The 22874-nt window shown below is 34.7% G+C and overlaps 1 protein-coding gene across 2 annotated transcripts in view; it reads right to left on the bottom strand.

Annotated features, from left to right (window-relative positions):
- The window catches only part of LOC140063147 (small conductance calcium-activated potassium channel protein 2-like), a 78777-nt gene that overhangs the window by 47239 nt on the left and 8664 nt on the right, over nt 1-22874 (bottom strand). For both annotated transcript variants that reach the window (XM_072109600.1, XM_072109601.1), the window contains exon 2: nt 15620-16980. In XM_072109600.1, the coding sequence (XP_071965701.1) occupies nt 15620-16417 (798 nt within the window). In that variant the 5' untranslated portion in view covers nt 16418-16980. The remainder of the gene's footprint in view (nt 1-15619; nt 16981-22874) is intronic.

Here is a 22874-nt window from a genome sequence, read left to right as displayed (position 1 = left end):
ACTACAGACTAAGAAGGCTTGTATTTTTTTCATTGTAAAATAGCTTTTTAAAAGTGTGTTTTCCTCTCTAGCAGTACGGAAATATTTAACAGGCGGAATGGATTTGGATTTCATTAATGAAATCATTAATGTTATATTGATAATATTATGTTAGTACAAAATGGAAACTATGATCCTCTGTACTCATTAATAAACATCATTTATTATATTCCTCCTTTTATTCATGATCCTTCTCAGTCACTACAAACACCATCATTGTCATAACATACAGGTCATAATTGTCGCTGCAGACACCATCATTATCACTACATACAGGCCATTATCACTACAGACACCACACATGTCATAATTGTCACTGCAGACACCATCATTGTCACAACATACAGGCCATTGTCACTACAGACACCATACAGGTCATAATTGTCACTACAGACACCATCATTGTCACAACATACATGCCATTGTCAATACAGACACCACACATGTCATAATTGTCACTGCAGACACCATCATTGTCACAACATACATGCCATTGTCACTACAGACACCATACATGTAATAATTGTCACCATCATTGTCACAACATACAGGTCATTGTCACTACAGACACCATACAGGTCATAATTGTTACTGCAGACACCATCATTGTCACAACATACAGGCCATTGTCATTACAGACACCATACACGTCATAATTGTCACAACATACATGCCATTGTCACTACAGACACCATACGGGTAATAATTGTCAAGACACCATCATTGTCACAACATACATGCCATTGTCACTGCAGACACCACACATGTCATAATTGTCACCATCATTGTCACAACATACAGGTCATTGTCACTACAGACACAATACGGGTAATAATTGTCACTACAGACACCATCATTGTCACAACATACATGCCATTGTCACTACAGACACCATACAGGTCATAATTGTCACTGCAGACACCATCATTGTCACAACATACAGGCCATTGTCACTACAGACACCACACATGTCATAATTGTCACTGCAGACACCATCATTGTCACAACATACATGCCATTGTCACTACAGACACCATACGGGTAATAATTGTCACTGCAGACACCATCATTGTCACAACATACATGCCATTGTCACTACAGACACCATACATGTAATAATTGTCACCATCATTGTCACAACATACAGGTCATTGTCACTACAGACACCATACAGGTCATAATTGTTACTGCAGACACCATCATTGTCACAACATACAGGCCATTGTCATTACAGACACCATACATGTCATAATTGTCACTGCAGACACCATCATTGTCACAACATACATGCCATTGTCACTACAGACACCATACGGGTAATAATTGTCACTGCAGATACCATCATTGTCACAAAATACATGTCATTGTCACTACATACACCATACGGGTAATAATTGTCACTGCAGACACCATCATTGTCACAACATACCTGTCATTGTCACTGCAGACACCACACATGTCATAATTGCCACTGCAGACACCATAATTGTCACAACATACAGGCCATTGTTACTACATACACCATACAGGTCATAATTGTCACTGCAGACACCATCATTGTCACAACATACAGGTCATTGTCACTACAGACACCACACATGTCATAATTGTCACTGCAGACACCATAATTGTCACAACATACAGGCCATTGTTACTACAGACACCATACAGGTCATAATTGTCACTGCAGACACCATCATTGTCACAACATACAGGTCATTGTCACTACAGACACCACACATGTCATAATTGTCACTGCAGACACCATCATTGTCACAACATACATGACATTGTCACTACAGACACTATACAGGTCATAATTGTCACGTGAACGATGATCGGATTCGAACCAAGTACTATATGTTACAACACACCAATAAACAGATGTACCATATACATATATTTAATGCGCTAATGATTTTGATATGATCTAACTACTGCAATATGTTTGTTGGATTTTTACAACGCGGAGGAGTGACACATGTGCAGCGATATATCGATAAACATCATTTAATGATGATGTTGTTAATGAGTAATAAATGACGAAGAGAGGTTTTTATAAGGCTGGTAACACAAACAGTAAAGGTATGGTATTGCATTTTGACAATTGCGTGGGATAGAATGTGTCCTGATGAAGGCCTCACCCGTGCAGCAGTTTCCATAGTTTTTTCTTAACGTTACACACTATTTTAATAATATCTTCGGATATCCCACTTTATATACGGAAATAAGGGCGTATCAAGTTGATATATTTTCTACCGTACCACGTTAAAACTCGGGTTCGTCTCCGGAAGGGCCTAATAAGCAAATATCTAAATGTATATAATAGCATTTGTATGGGCTATAAAATAAGTTCAAAACAGGAGGTCATAGGTACAGTCATCCACCTAGTTAATATTATAATTAACTGAAACGTGTTGAATTGAATACGGCACTTACACAATTTATGTTTCGGTGATGTTTCGTAGTTTGCAAATCAAACACGAAATCTAGTCAAATTGGCTCTAAGGCGAGTCAGGCAGAAAGATGGAAAGTTATCGATGTCAGGCCTAGCACGATGCATCGTGAAATCGACTGCTATTCCGGCAAGATTACTAACACAAGCTAAAAGTATGAATGTAGACAAGAAAACATGCGTTTAAAGTAATCTTGTTCCGCTTAACCGGTGCTATATAAAAGTATACAATATCAGTGGAAACGATTATACACTAGATGTAATACATCAAGCACTTTTGGTAAAGTATACATGTAACTACAGATGTGTTTAGTAGTCACCTAACCATTAATGAAACTATAAAAACGTAGGCAATCAATTTCTCCTCTTTATAAGATTACTAGGAGTTTGACTTTATATAAAATGACAAGTTTAAAATCGCTGATAAAATCAACTGTGTTAGATGGTGGGTTTTTACTTTCGGTTTTATAAAAGCCATCAGTTGGGATTTTGTCAGGATTGATTTAGATCAATCAAGATGTCCATTTTAAGTGTCCACATTATGATGTTTGTAAAGATAGAAAGTCAAAATACAAAGTAGGCCTACTCAACAACCACGCGGTTGATTAAAATGATACTTTGAGATCATATCGAGGCATAGTAATAATTTTTTGATGTTCGGCTTCTTATCTAAAATCTGAAATAATGTTACACTACGACTTACATGTCGAAGTTCTTGTTAGTATTGAATCTAATAAGCACATATGCAGGTATGGAATATTTAAATAATAATAAAAACACTTCAGCCAAATGCTGAAAATGAGTTTGATTAACGCTTTCTGCGTTTCAAACAAGGTTCGATAAGGCAATAATGAGTAATTCCTATGGATAGGGGAAAATTACATTGGCCACACTTAAGTGCAAATGGTCTACGGATTATTTTTTTTTTTTGAATATTTGAATTTAAAATAAGCATTCATTACTAGTCACCATGGTGACTAAATGCGCTCAGAAACCTTATTCAGTTTAATGGGAACAGGAATGTATTTGCATCCATCGTTGAAATGTTATATGCATTAATTTCTCGCAAAAAGATTACTAGATCATCAAAAATTCTATCGTTTTTGCTAATAAAGGACTGCTGACAATTTACATTGATTGATGGTAAAGCGGACGAAAATCGTTTGCTGCGACGATAAATCATTCTGAATTATTTATTAGTTTTAATGTTGGGAGATTGTGTGTACTCCCGTAAAAACAGCTAACAAGCCTAGCGTGTCAGTTTGCCCCGTTATCAGTCGCTGCTGTCCCCTCTAGGATACTGTACGATTCAGAATTTTTCACACAAAACTGCTTCTAATTTTCGACGAATTTGAAAGCAGACAACTAAAAATCAATCATAATTCATGAGGCGCAGGTTTAAAGTGTACGTGAATCGTTGTACGCAATCAACCATGACAACTATTATTTAACGTCAACGCGAACATACGTATCGACATTTTCACGCGTTTGCAGTTAAATTGTAAGCAATATATATTTATATATGTCATGCAAATTTACATAAATGATATATGATAGGCCTACATAGGCCTACCATCATTAACAGACCAATCAATCAATAACAGTCTGATAACTCAATCGTTTGATTGATCGATGACTGACCCACTTATATAAAAGATTGTACCAAACCAATAGAGGAATAGTCCTACTGTAAATATAGTTTTTATTAGGCCTGTATACATACATATTATAATCTTTCCACAGGGTCAGATAATTTCCGTAGCCAGAGGGTTCTGGAGTCCCCCCCCCCCCCCCATCATTTCAATGAAGTAATAATTCTAGCCATTTTGGAAAAACGAAGCTATGTAAAACCCTTGGGGGCTTACAGTGTATACCGGTTTGACATTTAAACTGGTTTTTTTCATAGGTCATACATGATACTGACTAATATTTTTCTGTCACTTATGATTGAACATGTCTGCAGACATTTTATAATTCTCCGTATTGGTATAATCAGAGACAATGTATAATAAAACTCCGTTATATACCGTACAGTTTTAGTTAAAATAACCAAATCGTTTGTTTCTCGGAATTCTCGCTGATATTTCGAATTTACATCTGTGATTGATCATATTTCGGTTTTTCTGATACTGTTTAAATGACTTTTCTTGGAACGACGGTACTGCTTTACTTCTACCAATTATGCACTAACGCATTTAACTGAGAAAAGCCATGTACAATTGGACGAAACCAACAAGACACAACTTACTGAGTAACGCCATGCGCAAGACGAAACCAACAAGACACAACTTACTGAGTAACGCCATGCGCAAGACGAAACCAACAAGACACAACTTACTGAGTAACGCCATGCGCAAGACGAAACCAACAAGACACAACTTACTGAGTAACGCCATGCGCAAGACGAAACCAACAAGACACAACTTACTGAGTAACGCCATGCGCAAGACGAAACCAACAAGACACAACTTACTGAGTAACGCCATGCGCAAGACGAAAACAACAAGACACAACTTACTGAGTAACGCCATGCGCAAGACGAAACCAACAAGACACAACTTACTGAGTAACGCCATGCGCAAGACGAAACCAACAAGACACAACTTACTGAGTAACGCCATGCGCAAGACGAAACCAACAAGACACAACGATACAAAATCAAAGAAACGCAAATGTGTAAATGCCATATAATAATGTATCACACGTGGCGCCTGTATAAAGGTTAGGCTTATGGCCTATTATATGGCATATGTGTCACTAATGTGATACTGTATTACAGACTTTGCCCATGATACCGGACAACAATAGATACAGCACTGTATCGGGATGAATCAAATAAAGAAAAACTTACAATGACAAGTAGACACACAATAACAAACCATCCTGCCATAAACAGACAAAAATGGAAACAAATTGTGGAAAGCGTAATGTCGGAAGACGGAAAACGTTAACAACAACAAAACATAAAATGACAACAAAAGCTCCCGAAGAGAATTACGTAATACTCGACATAAATAGATCTTAAACCCCAAAACCTACTTGTGAAATTGTAAAATGTCGATAGAGACAAGAACTCGAACGAAGAGATGTCGAACCCGCTTTTAGCTAATTGCCATATTCAATCTGAATTTTGAGAATAGCAGTTTTTAATGTTTTTCTTTATCAAAGTTTACATGATGTGGAATATACAAATGTTTTATAGAATTTGAGTCATACCATGAAAGACCCAGTGGTCTAATGGACACGGTGTCTGCATATAAAGCAGAAAATTACAGGTTCGAATCTCGGTTGAGTCTAATATCCCACAGATTTCTTCATCGTCACCGTTTTTAATGAATTAATTCATTAATTTTCAGGAGGCCTATATCACTATCCAAATTGGGGTTTCTATTTTTCCTGTAAATGTGCAATAATCCAAATGACAAGTTACTGGAAAACTCCCTCATACTCAGCATTGTAAATAAAATAAAATAAAATAAAAAACCTTAATTGGGTCTTACAAGCGTGATCCTAAAATGTTAACATTTACGAAATATATATGAACAAATTGTAATCACATGATCTTTGGATGGTTTAGAAAAAGATATCTACTTTACTATGAGAACCAATAAAGGGTTGACAAGCTAAGTCGTTTGTACAGTGGCAGATACGAACTCAAACGTAATGCGATGCTTCTAACATAAATTAAACGTAATTTCAACAGTAAACGCAACCCATTGAGTTTGATAGCTAGCTGCAATCGAGGCATCGAATAGGTCAGTTTTTCCCAGGCACACAAGTAGAATGGGAGGCCAAATTATCATTTTAATCAAAATAATTAAAATAAGTAAAATAATACTATGATCGAATGAATAAACGAATTCCAAATAATACGTTTAATTCGGATGTCGTTATTTCAAACTAAAGATAAAACTATTTAACAAGTTTGAATTCTTTTAGTCGACATGTTCGATTTAATAATATTATATGTTTATAATTCATAACAATGTTTAACAAATTAATTTACACAAGTTTCAGATATGTTATAAATATAGGTGTTTTTATTTGTATAGATGATAAATGGTGGTAAACACAAATATTTAATAACAAAAGCATGCACGCTCGAAATATATTCACCAAATTACATATTATTATTAATGAGCTGATAGAAGTATTCCATATTTGGGACCTTTTTGTAGCTATTAATGTCTTTTTTGTGGATGTTTATAAACTCATTATTAATAGTATAACATTCATGCATGACGTCACTATACTCTGTAATGATATTTATATTCAGATAGTTAAAAGTACAGAACTGCAGTGTGATATAAAATATTATAATCAACAATTTTCATTATTGATATTGCTTCATATTAGTTTATTCATACGTTATGACTCATACATTTTTGGAAAAAAAAGTAATTGAGATGATTATTGCCAATGTCCTGGCAACCCATACATATCGCCAAGCAAACATGTTTTACTTGAAGAATTATCATTAATTACATTACGTTATAGCTGGTAATTAGTTAGATTTACAAAAGGCAGTTGGTAATGAATAACGGTGAATTGACATGACATAGGCCTAGGCCTATCGTCCATGATTGAGTAAATCACGGATAATGAACAAACAAAAAGGTTTTTAGTTCTCGTTTTTTATTCCTCGTCAAATGTTGATATTTTAGTCCGAAACTATTCAGCTTAAGTATACGTATAACACGCCATGTGTGCCAAAATGTTTATCTTTTTACCAATGCTAAGCCGAATCTTCTCCGTCCAGAACCTAGACAAAAGAACGATGGGCTTTTTTTTTAATTCATAGACTTTCTCATTGTTTCGTTTTCTACAGTTAGTACCATAATAATGACCAGCTGAGATAGATACAAAATAACATCGGGCATCATAAATTAGTATTACTAGATGAAACCAATACTGTCCTATTTACACAACATAGCCTATACTAGTTTCCAATCCAGATGGTAGCATAAACGGTTTATTTAGAATCAAGCCTGCGTTACAACATTTCAAGATACTTGTTAATTTATATACAGTATAACCATTCTATTCATCATTATTCTTTTTAACAAATATCTGACTAACATTACAGTGTTTTGGGAGATCATTGCTGAAAGCATTGTCGTATATCGTCACACCTGCATCTCAATGGTAATATTGTCGAGGCCCGATTGAAGCTGACTTTTAGGGATTGAAGTCATTATTTTCGCACTCCATTAATAGCAGAACCCTACATCAATTCATTGACAAACTTTCACATAAAAAGGAGTCACAGTTTCCCTCTATGCATCACGCCATGGTCACTGACAACAAACTGAGAGCCAAAAGAGCAAATTTTATTCTCTAGTTATACTATGTACTGATGTATCATCTTACAGTATGCTAAATGCTCTGCTAATGACGCCATATTGGTACAATCACTTCTTTACGACGTCTGTCATGTTAGCCTATATAATAATTCTGCATGTCAATATTAATTTATTTCTTTGATTGAAAATGAAAATTTCATTTTTAATCATCCTGGAAGTGTCCGATTGCTCAAACGTTGAATGAAATATATAGCTTCCATGAGGGGATACTGAACCATGAAACGTAATCATCAGTGTATAGTGTTGTGAGGCGTACCGTAAGTGTCGGCTTATACTAACTTATAATCGTTATGACGCTGTGCGTCCGTCAGTCTTTCGGCCACTGATCTAACATCTGACAGTCGATGATGGGTACTTAGACGTTTCAGGGCCTATTTCACAAACAACATAGACGTTTTAAATTTAATGTTAGGTCTATAACAGACAGCCAGATTCTTCTATATTTATTTCTTCAAAACTATTTTGTATACGCAATCCTCTTGAGAAAGAGTCCACCAAACTAAGGATCGATATGATTTTCTGTTGAATTATGCATTAAATAGCCATGATCAGTTATAGGCTTTTTCTTGACGCTGAATTCAATAATTAAGGTCATTAATATCAACCCATAGACCCACTGACTGACCAGTTAATGCTAACTGGCTTCAAATATCAAACATTACATGAAAAGTGTTGCTATACACAACTACAGGGAACCATGAACAGTTTAAAATTGTCTTCGTCTAGCCATTAGTATAATTTGTAGACTAGTAGTTATTTTTAAGCCTAGTAAAAAAAATACAACATGCCTCTGTTGTCTATGACGCCTACGACAAAATGTTTTTGTGTATTTGTATTATTTTAGAAAATAAATAATAACTTCAAAGGTTCATGATCTTTAAATTTCAACGAAGAAATTCGAAGAAATAAATGATATCTACTAGACTTATAATACGGCTATCGTCAGAATAACAGTTGGCAACATATCTTCAAGGTTTTATAAACATTACCCCACGAACAGATGCTTTAAGATAAGTGACTGGGGAATTTGTCGTGCACCACGTGACATACGAATGATGGAGAACATACCCATCATCGTTGGCAGATTTTGAGTTATCGAATATATACCCACATTCGGTTCTATGCATGCAGCAGACCTCTGCAGCCTCCCCTCAAATCTTGGATACGACCCTGGATGTAGCCGTGCGCAATACTGTAGTCGTAGTCGTAGAAATAATAAACTACTACAGTATAATGTTCTTTACTATTTTGATCATTTTATGCACTGTAAAGTTCGGTTCCCATTCAAGGACTAAGTGCACCATCATCCGAATGGGCCCGGTAACATATCCAAATATTACATTGATTAGAAATAATTCAGTGCAATCCGTAGCTATAGACTACTTTACTACCGTGCTATAGCTACGGTACTTTGTTGTCGTAGCTATTAAGCGGTAGTTCACAGTGAGTGTCTCTTGTTAATTTTCATCAATGGTGTCTTCTTGCATTTACAATCAATATGCATCTATTACGTTAAACTCTTTATTTGACTTAAATACAATCAGACTATAACAACATCAGGCATTGGTTGTTGTGTTAAATGATCCTCATTCAATTTACATCAGAATTATTATATCTCACGGGAAATCCAGGTACAACAGTAATAACGTTAAATAATTGTCATAATTCCTGTCACTTGATTGGACGAATGTGGGTCACATGACGTGCAATAGTACGCACTATTAAACGATCGTTTATATAACCTTTCATCATTCACCTTATGCCCTTATTTGTACCATTACACTCATACACATTCATATTTGTATAATATTCGTATGTGAACAGTATCCATCGATTAAAAAATCTACAATAAAAGTCTAATATTGGACATTATTATATAAAATATACATAATGGTTGTTATGTCAACAGTACGAAAGATAATTCGTTAAATCCATATGTACATTGTAGCTAGTTTAAATAATATAGTAGCATGATAAATGACTAAAATGTTGAATGCTTAGAATAAACATGGGTTACTGGTTTGTAATAATATTTATGATAATTATACTTCTCATGATAATAATAATAATTGATGCGTTTACATCGACATAAAGAAAACAAACACCATATGAATAGTAAATACTCAATTGGCCTTTACATTTGAGACTGTAAAATACTGCAAAAGGTGAAATGATCGTAGTCATGCCGTAATTAGTATATATTTCAGCTGTACCTGGAATAACTATTGTAATCGGTTCAGTGGCATTGTAATCGTTGCTACGTTAACGCCCTTCACATAATGAGCACCGTAGTGCACACTGAGTTGTGTGTTAACAGTATTCTTAATACGGTAAAGTAATTTTAAAACTAAACAATATTGTGGCTACTGTAGAAGGAATTTTGCAATTGTGATTTCAAAGTGTATTTATAAATTTACACACTGTACTTTTTAAAATTCTAATGAGATAGGCCTACAGCGTTATATTGATAATCAATATTTTCTATATAAACCATCTGATGTGATCTATATGGGAATAAAACCATGTCTTATTGTATTATTAGGTGTAAATACACTTCCTACTTGTTTGCCAATTGAGAAAATAAAAGTACAAAAACGCAAGCAATGCAAATAATCGGAAAAATAAACGTACAGTATAACAAATAGATAGGCGAGGGGGTGTTATGTAATATTCTATACCATCTCGAGGCTACATTATAAAAGCAGTACCCGTATGTTTAAGTTCATAATTCATAATAACGGCGAATGTGAGAATCACGTGATCTATGAGTTCATCAACACCAGCAGGTGCCAATATCTTTAAGGTCAGTTCGTCTCGACATTGCCAACCAATTTACAACTACGAATTGTACAGTTATGTCTATGTTATGTGTACAGGTATACCCCAAAGCCTATGCATCCATGGATATAGAATGAAACTCTGAATGCACGTAAATACTTTATATAATTATTATTAAATTTATAATATCGGTGATTGTATAAAAAAGATTTGTACAAACATGTAACTATAACTTTCATCGCCATGCTTAATAAAAAAAAACATATCTCACTTTTTACGCCATACTAAAACCATTCATTTCGAGCCTTTTAAAAACCCTTATAGTATAATATGTTAATGAGGCTGGTTAGCGTAATAGAATGAACGATGAAACAAAATTATATAGCAGCAGTAATAGCGCTGAAAGATATTGTTCAGCCGTCATAACATCCACATGATCTCGTCTCACAGCTGGATAGAAAAAACGCATTTTACTAATGTGTACATCAGTTCCATAGTCATATTTCTTTTGTATGGCAGTCATTAATAATTGTTTAGAAGTGCTAAGCTCGACGGGAAAATGCGAGTCGAGTTTCTTAATAAGCACAACATTATAATTATTATGATTATCATATGTTTCTTTCTATTGTTGTTAAACATCGAATCACTATACTGATATGTTTCTAATGAATCTAATTACTAGGCTGTTTTTGTATTAATTAACTAACACTAATTAACGTCACATTATTGTCAACAGCCAGTACATTTATCAGGCTCTACATAACATAATGTATTCTAGTCTTACAATATTAGGCCTATAGTATGAATCGGGATCTAGATACACATACACATCTGTATTCTAGTCTTACAATATTATAGTATGAATCGGGATCTAGATACACATACACATCTGTATTCTAGTCTTACAATATTATAGTATGAATCGGGATCTAGGCACACATATACACATCTGTATTCTAGTCTTACAATATTATAGTATGAATCGGGATCTAGGCACACATACACATCTGTATTCTAGTCTTACAATATTATAGTATGAATCGGGATCTAGGCACACATACATCTGTATTCTAGTCTTACAATATTATAGTATGAATCGGGATCTAGGCACACATACACATCTGTATTCTAGTCTTACAATATTATAGTATGAATCGGGATCTAGGCACACATACACATCTGTATTCTAGTCTTACAATATTATAGTATGAATCGGGATCTAGGCACACATACACATCTGTATTCTAGTCTTACAATATTATAGTATGAATCGGGATCTAGGCACACATACACATCTGTATTCTAGTCTTACAATATTATAGTATGAATCGGGATCTAGGCACACATACACATCTGTATTCTAGTCTTACAATATTATAGTATGAATCGGGATCTAGGCACACATATACACATCTGTATTCTAGTCTTACAATATTATAGTATGAATCGGGATCTAGGCACACATACACATCTGTATTCTAGTCTTACAATATTATAGTATGAATCGGGATCTAGGCACACATACACATCTGTATTCTAGTCTTACAATATTATAGTATGAATCGGGATCTAGGCACACATACACATCTGTATTCTAGTCTTACAATATTATAGTATGAATCGGGATCTAGGCACACATACACATCTGTATTCTAGTCTTACAATATTATAGTATGAATCGGGATCTAGGCACACATACACATCTGTATTCTAGTCTTACAATATTATAGTATGAATCGGGATCTAGGCACACATACACATCTGTATTCTAGTCTTACAATATTATAGTATGAATCGGGATCTAGGCACACATACACATCTGTATTCTAGTCTTACAATATTATATAGTAATAAGTATAAATCGAGATCTAGGCACACATACACATCTGTATTCTAGTCTTACAATATTATAGTATGAATCGGGATCTAGGCACACATACACATGTATTCTAGGCTTACAATATTATAGTATGAATCGGGATCTAGGCACACATACACATCTGTATTCTAGTCTTACGATATTTTAGTATGAATCGGGATCTAGGACTTCAATTTACGGTACAATTAATGTGATTTGTCGGTATATATCTTTCAATCCGACATTAAATGTACGTCGTGGCATTATGCCGTTAAAATGAGTTACAATGGGTAACAGTAGGTAAACATAAATTGCTTTATATACTGCACCTTTTTCTTTAAGATTATATGATTGATTTGCCACTGTTATCTCTATTTGTCAGTGATAATCTGAGATGTCATGAAAAGGCCTCAATGATTCAGTATAATAGAATAATCTCCTGCTTTCTATATAACATCCCCTTCATTCGACTCGACGCGGAATATATTACGTATAAAACATGTATTTAATGAGAAACTGTCATTTGAAGCGGTTATTTATAGGCCAAATATTACCGTATACCCAGCGGTGAAATACTAAAAAGGCAATACAAAGTAGTTAACAAAAGTTGATCGTTAAGTTAACTACAGTTCTGTACATTATACAGCAATAGTCTTAATACCTGGTTATCTTCTTTTTGTTATCCGGACGGGTATAACGACGTAATACGAGATTGAAATAATGAAAGCTATTAACGCTATAGTGCAATTGACGAATATAGATTAACACCTTATTTGATCTGAACAACAAGGTAAGATGAAAAATGTAAGATGAGAACTTCCCATTATGAATATGTCATTTACGCCGAGCGCAGCTAGAATAGTTTATTGTAACGAAATGACACGTATACGTCACATACGTAGACGCGAATGCATATTCGACATTTCATAATCACGTACAGTGTTCACTTACACGAATAATCAGGAAAGTACACTAGCTTTTAGTAAGGTAGTCAGAGAAAGTATGGTAGGTCTCCATAAGCTGTGCTATAAACATGTTTTACTTTTTCTTTTTCAACAATAGAAACAGATATTAAAACTTTGTTTGACGCCGATAGCGTAGGGGCACTATGTAGCTTTCGATCTTCAAAGACCAGGACATATGAACTAGTTCCCATTTAACGTATACGGGGCAATGGGACGTGTTTCCTCGCCCGATTACTCTCGAAGCAGTTTTGGTGGTTTATAGGCTCACAATGACTAGTCACACAACAATATTCTGACCCTAAGTCGTCTTAACTTGAAAGCTCCATACATGATATAGATTAGGATGAGTTTAAAGTTTAAAGGAGGAGCAACAGAAGAGACGTACGACAGTGGTGGGACTAATATAGTGAAATGAAGTGCTTCCCACCAAGAGAAGCCCTCTCCGCCCCCCCCCCCCCCCAGGGGGTCTACCATGTACAACGAGCAAGAGAGCGAGATACAAAACGCAGACGTATACGTTACGTTAAAGCGTGGTTCCCACTAGCGACGCAACACAAGGACGTAACGCAACGCAAGTGAATTGACCAATCACAAGCGATGGCTTATTCGCTTGTGATTGCTAACTGTCTATAATTTCGCTTGTCATTGGTTAAAACGCTTGCGTTGCGTTTACGTCCTTGCGTTACGTTCTAGTGGGAACCAAGCTTTAGCGCAACCGGTAAGCATGACGAAACGCGGGCGAAAGATTGGCGGACACACGGCTGAATAGGAATATAGTAAACGACCGTCCGTGTATAATATTATCATCGAATATGCATTATCATGATCTGATGCATGGACGATTATACGGTTGTTGTATGCCAATCAAGAATCGAATTAGATGTAGAAACAATAAATCAGCATATATTAGCGTATGTAAAGAGCTGGGCTTTATGTAAATAACCTTCAGACCGCGTATAATTGCATACAGCAAAATTTCATACAAATCTCTATTTAAGTTATCACTACCTATAAAATAGAAATAAACTATAAGTACATCATTTGTAAGGCAATCCTCTCAAAATTTCAAATCAAATTATTATAATTAGTCCCCACGCGTTATTATAATAACCTTTTTTCAATTTATAAAAAGTACGGTACAATATTCGAGTATTTGTTGTGTAAATAAAGTTGCTATTATTATTAGTACAGTATTTATTATTTATCCTAATTAATATAAATACTAATTATTATTTATAGTAAATTATAATTATATTCCTCATTTAATTCTATTTTTATTAAGAGAACTTGTTGCCACTTGACAGCTAGATATAGACATAGTAACGGTTGTATAAAATATGATGGTATAAAAGCTCTCTGGTTAGATATTAACGATTTATTACAAGACTAGTTATTCTATTGCCGCAATATGCTTTTTCCGCATTGCCTAATGAAGCCGCATAAATAATGGAAACGGAAAGACCGCTCGTCGAGGAGAAAAAAGCTAGTCAACAACAAAGTAGGCGAATGTATAATGGGAGGCCTTTCAACGCCACAAGCTCATGTATAAAAAGAAGCGAGAAATGTTCAACACTTGAAATTAAAGGCCCCTCGTTATATCTACTACGTCATAATGTGTGCAGCAGCATATTAACATTAACAGCGTCTATGTACAGAAATATAACATATGTATGAGATGTATTATTACCATTTAGCTGTGAATATTTTGAGGTCGTGCATTGTAGAAGAATCCCAGCTTATCAAAATAATAAGCAATTATACGAGAGCGTGCTGATTACATTGTAACTGCCATCGGCGGCTATTGTTCGTTTACAACATAAAAGCAATGGCTTATTACTACTACCTGGTGAAAATGTCATTCTACGGAATAAATTTCAAAATATAAGTGCTTTGAATTATGAAATAACAAGGTTTTAATTATAATTTATAAGTCTGACATCGTAAGATTTCTCCGATAGTCTGCGAGATTATTTACGACGATACAGCGTAGAAATAATCCTCTCACGGGACTCGTGATATTTCGCTAACTAATACGTCGAATATTATACACAAAGACATATAGCAAATCGATACTGATATGAGAAAAGGGGTGACATGATTAACAGAATATTGATGAATAAGTAATATAAAAAAATGTTGAAAAAATATGAATATTTCTTACCTTACTGTATACGAACCATGATAACTCTGTTTCAATTATCATAACTACTATTCCAAACATACCAACAATCAATGCATAATCACTTAGACGTTTCCGCTTTTCGAATATACTCTTTCGGATTCCTAAACGATAACTAGTTGAGTTATTATGGTGGTTCTTTTGCCGATTAGCAGCGAACGGCCTGTAGTCCTTTTTAGAATTGGCATCCTTCGAACCATTCTCCTTCATTTCAGAAGCGATCGATGGGTTGCGAAGGTGCCGAAATCGGGGCAAAGTCCCGTTGATGACTGCCGTGTTCCTGGCTATTTCTATAAAGGCGTTATTGTTTGCTGAACTGCTTTCATTGACGTTCGACGATGTTGGGCGCTTAGAATTTCCATGTGAGTGTTTACTATTTTCCCCAACGATTCTCTCGTTGCCCGATCGGGGAGCCACGGCGACTGTAACAGGATCAGAGTCCGCTATCTGCGGTGCCTCCGTCGTTGTATAGGGCCGACATGTACATTGGGGGAGAAGGGCAATATTCTCCGGTTGCGGCGGTTCTGGCAGATTGTGCGTAGTCGCTCTCGTCTGCCTACGATTGTGTTGCTGCTGCTGCTCGAACGATAATTTCATTCTGGATTCCATACCAGCGTTTCCAATTGAGTTTTTAACGTCAGTAGAGGGCGCAGTGTCTCCGCTTTTTCTGCGGATATTTTCTCTCGAGTCAATTCTCGCACTTTGACGCGCAGGACTGACATGCAGTACAGACATTTTCTGACTTCGAAGTTTATCTCCTTTTGTGTTTCGATTTTTCATTTGGTTGTTTTATATGCATTTCTTTTATAAAAATAGTGTAGGCCTACATAGATCACTTCATTCCGACACGTAAAATAAATACATCACAGAATTTCGACAAAATAGTATGCGGATCTGTTTGCAATAGTCACCTTTTCCGTCGCATATTATTCCAGTACAGTAATTTCCAGTATCAATCTGCCAACGTATATTCAAAAGTCAAACAAAATTAAATTAAAATAAAATCAACAGAAACCGATAAGACGTACGCTACTGAAAATCCAATGTATTTGATGTTTGCAACTGATGAAATCTTTAACTTAGTAGTAACAATATCTATCCATTATCAATGGCCATCTTATTTATTTTGCGGCAATCATAGGGGATTTAAAATCTCGTTGAAAGGTCATGTTTTGCAAAATGTGTACATAAAGACTCACCGACAATGTGAGCGCAATTGATGCAATTTACTAGATGATCGGCATGACGATTTTACTGTAATCGTCATCATCTGAGAGTAGATAGTAAAAAATCTGGATCCGGTGTATTGTGTATCTTCAATCTAGTAAATATTTGTCAGGCACCTGTGAAAAACAATAATTAGATAAATAAAAAATAAATTATTAGATTAATAACATATTCAAGAGCAATAAATACAACGTTATATTTTTTCGTTTTTAAAACTGTGGAATTTTTTAAATAAATTAATTCTCGATAAAAGGAATAACACCACTGTAAACATCATCATCATCCTATCAGATAAGATCCTATTCATTCTTTGTTGTAATCGCCGCCATATTGATCGCGTATAATCATTATTATAAATAGGCCTACTCATTATTATATCACCTGTTTGTAGGCTTACTCTCCTGAAAATTACACCCGCTGTTTTCACTCTTCAAGAGTGGTTAAAAAAATTGTCTGAAATGATCTAATCGCTTGAAGACTTCACTCTATGATCAATAAAATGTGTTAACACAAAGTGATTGAGTATTTTATTAAGTGGTTCTTAAGCACACTCCTCAATAAGTTACCACTGATCACTATTCACTCCATAAATGAATTTTTACTCTAAAAGAGTTGTTTTTCAATCTTTTCCATCAAATAGAGGCCTTGACCCAATCGCCTCGTCGACAACTAATTAGCTATAACTTAACTAAACAAACAAACTAGAAATATGTATTTCGAATAAACACCAAAATATCATCATTAAGAAAATGAATGTCTCGGGCCTTAGAAAATACTTGATTTAATCATGCCGACATGATTCAAGTAGAAGAAAGCATGGAGAGACAGATAAACATAATGCCAAATATAGCTAATGATAATATGCTATGGCGTCAACTTAGAAAGACTAACATTTAGCATTATGATCATAACGCATGATTACAGTCGAAGAATTCAAAACAATTCACAAGACAACGAGAACTAAACGTTAGCTCTGTAAATTTAGGTATGACGAAAATACAAGACAATTATTATTGCAGTGTGATTTTCATTTTTGTAGTGTAATAGTTTAAGTACTCTAACTTTAATAGAACTGCACTTATTGATGGGGTCCTCGTGAGATAAGGTCTGTAGATAGGACCCCAGAAATAAGGAAACGCATCCCAGATTGTTTTTTACGTATGTCAAATTGCGCAAAGTGTGGACGAATGTCTCATTCATGTCAAATGTAAATTTATAAATAAATATTAATCAACGTATATATAATACATTATTAATATACAATAGCCCACTTCTATCTCACTTTTAGTCTGCTTTTCCACCCAGGTTTGTTTTTATCTTGCTAAACGCTTATTTTTGCCTCCCACGCTCGTTGCGATAGTTTACAGTTTTGTTACAATTTTTATTTAATTTTTTTTAATAAAAAAAATATAAAAAATTGATGTAAATTTAACTTTGCATTTTGCTGCTATAGATTATTATTTGGCTTAAATTGTATTGTATGTTAAATGTTGAAATATAGATACCGGAATATGTTCATAAATTTTAAATAACTAAAAAGGGCGTTTTATTCTAACTAATTGTTCATGGTAAATTTATGAACGGTGACGTTCGACTAAGTACCACCCTTCACAGTTAATTTCATAGACACAATGATGCAGTCAACAATCAAAATAATGTCACGATCTTTGGTCAGGTTAGTGAATATCATCAGCTCACAAGATTCCTGGGATACTTGTCTCTACCACACTCCAACAATTACGCCTCTTAAGAACCACTATTCTGTACCACAAGTCACCCCATTATCTGTATATACTTTACAGTAAGGACCGACCTCAAAAAGTCAATGGAGGCTGAATTATTATTAATAACGGCTTACTACCAGCTAGGAGGACACACTCTACTACGGTACTCATGAAATAAATTAAATAGAGGAGTATATGCACATGACTTAATTTAATCAGTATTTGTGAATTAGCAACAATAAATCAACATATATAATTACCCGATGATGTTTTCCACTTAACTCTTTGTAAGCAGATCAATGCAAGATTTTAGTAGGACTGCTCAATTTCACATCATACGTTCTGTTATGGTTTTGCCGCCCCCAATAGACGACTATTTCAATTATTTAACAAGCCTTTTTGTTGAACGATTACGATTACTTGATATTTTCATAATTCTGAAAATTGAAATTAACATTCTCTGTGTTTCTCTCCCTGACCCGGAAAGTGGTATTTATATGAAATCGGGATGCGGATTTCCATCTGAAACCACAAATAGTAGGCCTATAAGTCCTTAAATGAAAGAAGTGGTGGTATGCCTACTATCTGCCACTGAACAAACTGTGCGCCGGTGTATTTCTGGATCAGAATGGAGTATCAGTATCCTCAAGAAGGGACTGACATAAATTATACATCAGTGTATTCGTAAATAAGTAACAACCCCCACCCCCCAAAAAATGTTAACACTACTACAGCTAACCCCTATTCAGGTGAGACAACCCGATGGTGGTGCTGGAAAAAGAAAACGATGGTATGAAAGAATAAACAGTGTATATATGCATGAAGTTCAATAGCGACATGTATTTTCTCCAACCATACTAACATACTCTACCGTTCTTATTTCAAGGCGTGTGTCCATAGTTAAATCAAACGATGAATCATGAAAGGATGAATCATACTCAATGTGCTCAACATTATCATCAGTGGTACCGTTGCATACATTATAACAATTATAGTCTACCGGCCGTACATTATCAATTAATGCTTATTTCGGCACCGCTCTATACCCTGAATCCGTCAACACCACCAACGCAAACGCATTTGGCCTAAATACGAATATAGCTACCAGAGTTTGTGATTATGCATTATTTTACCATTTTGAAAACAGCACATCCGTTAACTTTCTCATTTAAAGAGCAAACACATGAACCGTTCTAGTTTAAAGAAATCAAAGTACAGTTCAAATGGTGTAACTTTTCAGTTCTGTAACTGGGGTTAGGATTTAAAGGGCAACTCTGAGTATAAATTGTTTATCAAATATAAACAACATTGGTACAACCCCACTTAATTTTTGACAGCGGTAGAGAAGTCATGCACCATTTTTGTAATAGGCTTATTTCACGATGTTCGTTCTGTTTTACCACTGACAAAAAATAATGGAATTTATTACCGATGTTGTTGCAAAGGTTTAGGCCTATATTTTTGTATAGAAAATAATATAAATTTCAAACATGGAGATATTCTTTAAATAAACTGATTATATTCTGGTATAACAGATAACCCAGTAGTTTACTGGAAACTGGAATTAACACAAATTAGATTATTCATGTATTTATTTTAGTTTACATTGTTATCACTAACTAATAATTACTATTCTTGAGACAGAACTGATTGGATTTTATGAGCTCTTGACATATAAAAACAAAATCAAACAACAGCCCTATACATTTAATTTTTTTTACAAAACAAAGACAAAGAATTACAAACAATATATAAAAAGATAAGTTCATAACTATACTAGAGTGTAGTAGTAGCCTACAACAATCTTTGGTTTCTCACCTATAGGTACACAATTTTAATACAGTTCGCCACTTAGTGCACTACGGATGCCTTGCAGAATTTGTCACTAGAAATTATTTTTAAAGTAGGCCTACCGAATGTCTTCTTCAGATAATAACCCTTAGGCCTAACTCACTGTCTTAAATCTCTACCACAAATGCTTTATTTACAGAAAAATAGCTGTTATAAACGATTTGATTATCTTTCTATGGATGAGCCTATACGTTTCAAACGTAGGTGTATGGTAATACATGTTATCTATATTGATACCCACCTTTCGTATGTACGTTACCTCCTCCTAGATACAACGGTTATCTTTAAATAGAAATGAAGATAACATTAAGCCTACAAAACGTAAACCACGCCCTCTATAATTGAAAACGTAAAACAATAATTTTCTTTTAGTGACCTGTTGTGATAACATATTCTCGTACATGCACACAGTGACGTTAGGGATTTATCTAATTCAATATGTATGTTAATTATCGAAATTATTTTTTTATTAGAGGCAGCGCTTTGTGCATAATTGCTTTTCCAAAATCTGTTTGATGCACTGTACTTTTTCGTCGAATTGAATTGAAAAAAACGATACCTGGTGTTTTTTTTTTAAACGATGCTATTGTAAATATAATCCTTTTTTTATGCATTAAGGAAGAAAATAATATGTTATACTTCCATGGTATGTACAACGCTTAGGTTTCACGACAATGCATAAGATACATCAAGCAAATATCTATCGACAGAACTGGTAAAAACTATCTAAAACTGTAAAATTATAGGCAGGTATCTGTACCGTTTGTTATACTTTATCTTGAGGCCAATTTACACAGACGAGTGGTAACGGGCAAAAAAAAAATCTATGTTACCGTATTTCTTATGACCATTTACACAAAACGCGGAGCGCGAATGGGAGGTTTCCGCTCAGATTCTACGTGGGAAAAGCTACGCGGTTTTCCGCTTACTGTTAGTATTACCGCTCGTCTGTGAAATTGGACCTGTTAGTTGCCGTGGTTGAAATATATCCTCTCAAACTTTGCGCAAACATAGAGCACGTATGTCTACAGACATGTTGCAGTTCTCATGCCGTCCATTCATAAAGACGCCGTAATGTCTTTACACGTATAAGGATATCATTGAATAATAGTATTCTGACAATTCACATTTAAGTGTACATCACTCTCTTTACTATGTCCTATCAATAAAAGTGCGTTTTTAATATCACGTACGATTGTATTACGCCGGCTCTTACACAAGACAATTATGATTATAAATTTCAGTTTCTGACTATGAAATCAAGATGACTTTAAGAAACATTTGAGATAACACTACGTTTTGTAATGTTTTCTGAAGAGACATGTTGTTTAAATTACATGCCGATAGGCCTTGATGCAATTATAATGCAACTAACAAATCAAAGTAGACCTAATACAAGTACATATGATAATAATAAAAGTCAATTATACAATACAAATTAAACACAAAAAAATCTATTTGGCATCTTTATGTTAAAATTGCGGTTTCTCGAATCTAATAATATTAATACAAAATGGCACGCTTACATTGGACTTCGTGTTCATATCGCATAAAGCAGCTATTACGTAAATACATTGCAATTAAATTTATAAAAACGTCATCTTTAATAAAATCATTAAGCACTTGGCATACAGATAAGACATTTTTACAATAACACAAAACGGGTTAAAAAATAAAATAGTTTTATGAACTTGATAAATATATAACAACATATCCATTGTGAATCATGCCGGTGTCTAATTTAAGAATTGTTCACCAAGTTGGGATAATAAGCAAAAACAACATTGTAAATGTTACGTAAATTAAATTTAAAACAACAAATATGACATTCAAGAGAAAGGTAAATAGATTCCATTTGTGTTCAACAAGGTTGAATCTTTTGGCATAAAGACTACAAGAAAAGTAATACCCACAACATCTCTAGAAAAGGAAGATGGAGAGAAAAATCATATCCACCAAAATGTACACCTTGTATCTCTAAAATACAAGAGGAAGATGGGGAGCAAAATCATATCTACCAAAATTAACACCTTTGATCTCTAAAATACAAGAGGACGATCTCCAGAATACCAGTGGAAGATGGAGAGCAAAATCGTATCCACTAAAATTGGCACCTTTTATGTCCAAAATACAAGAGGAAGATGGGGAGCAAAATCATATCCACCAAAATTGGCTACTTTGATCTCCAAAATACAAGAGGAAGATGTGGAGCAAAATCATATCCACCAAAATTGACACTTTTGATCTCTGGGAAACAAGAGGAAGATGGAGAGCAAAATCATATCCACCCAAAATTGACACCTTTGATCTCTAAAATACAAGAGGAAGATCTCCAGAATACCAGAGGAAGATTTAGAGCAAAATCATATCCACCAATATTTGCACCATCGATCTACAGAATACAATCTGAAGAAGACGGGGAGCAAAATCATATC

The sequence above is a fragment of the Antedon mediterranea genome, chromosome 11 (genome assembly GCF_964355755.1).
Source record: "Antedon mediterranea chromosome 11, ecAntMedi1.1, whole genome shotgun sequence".
Classification (NCBI taxonomy): domain Eukaryota; kingdom Metazoa; phylum Echinodermata; class Crinoidea; order Comatulida; family Antedonidae; genus Antedon; species Antedon mediterranea.
This window is presented reverse-complemented; position numbering and strand designations above follow the sequence as displayed.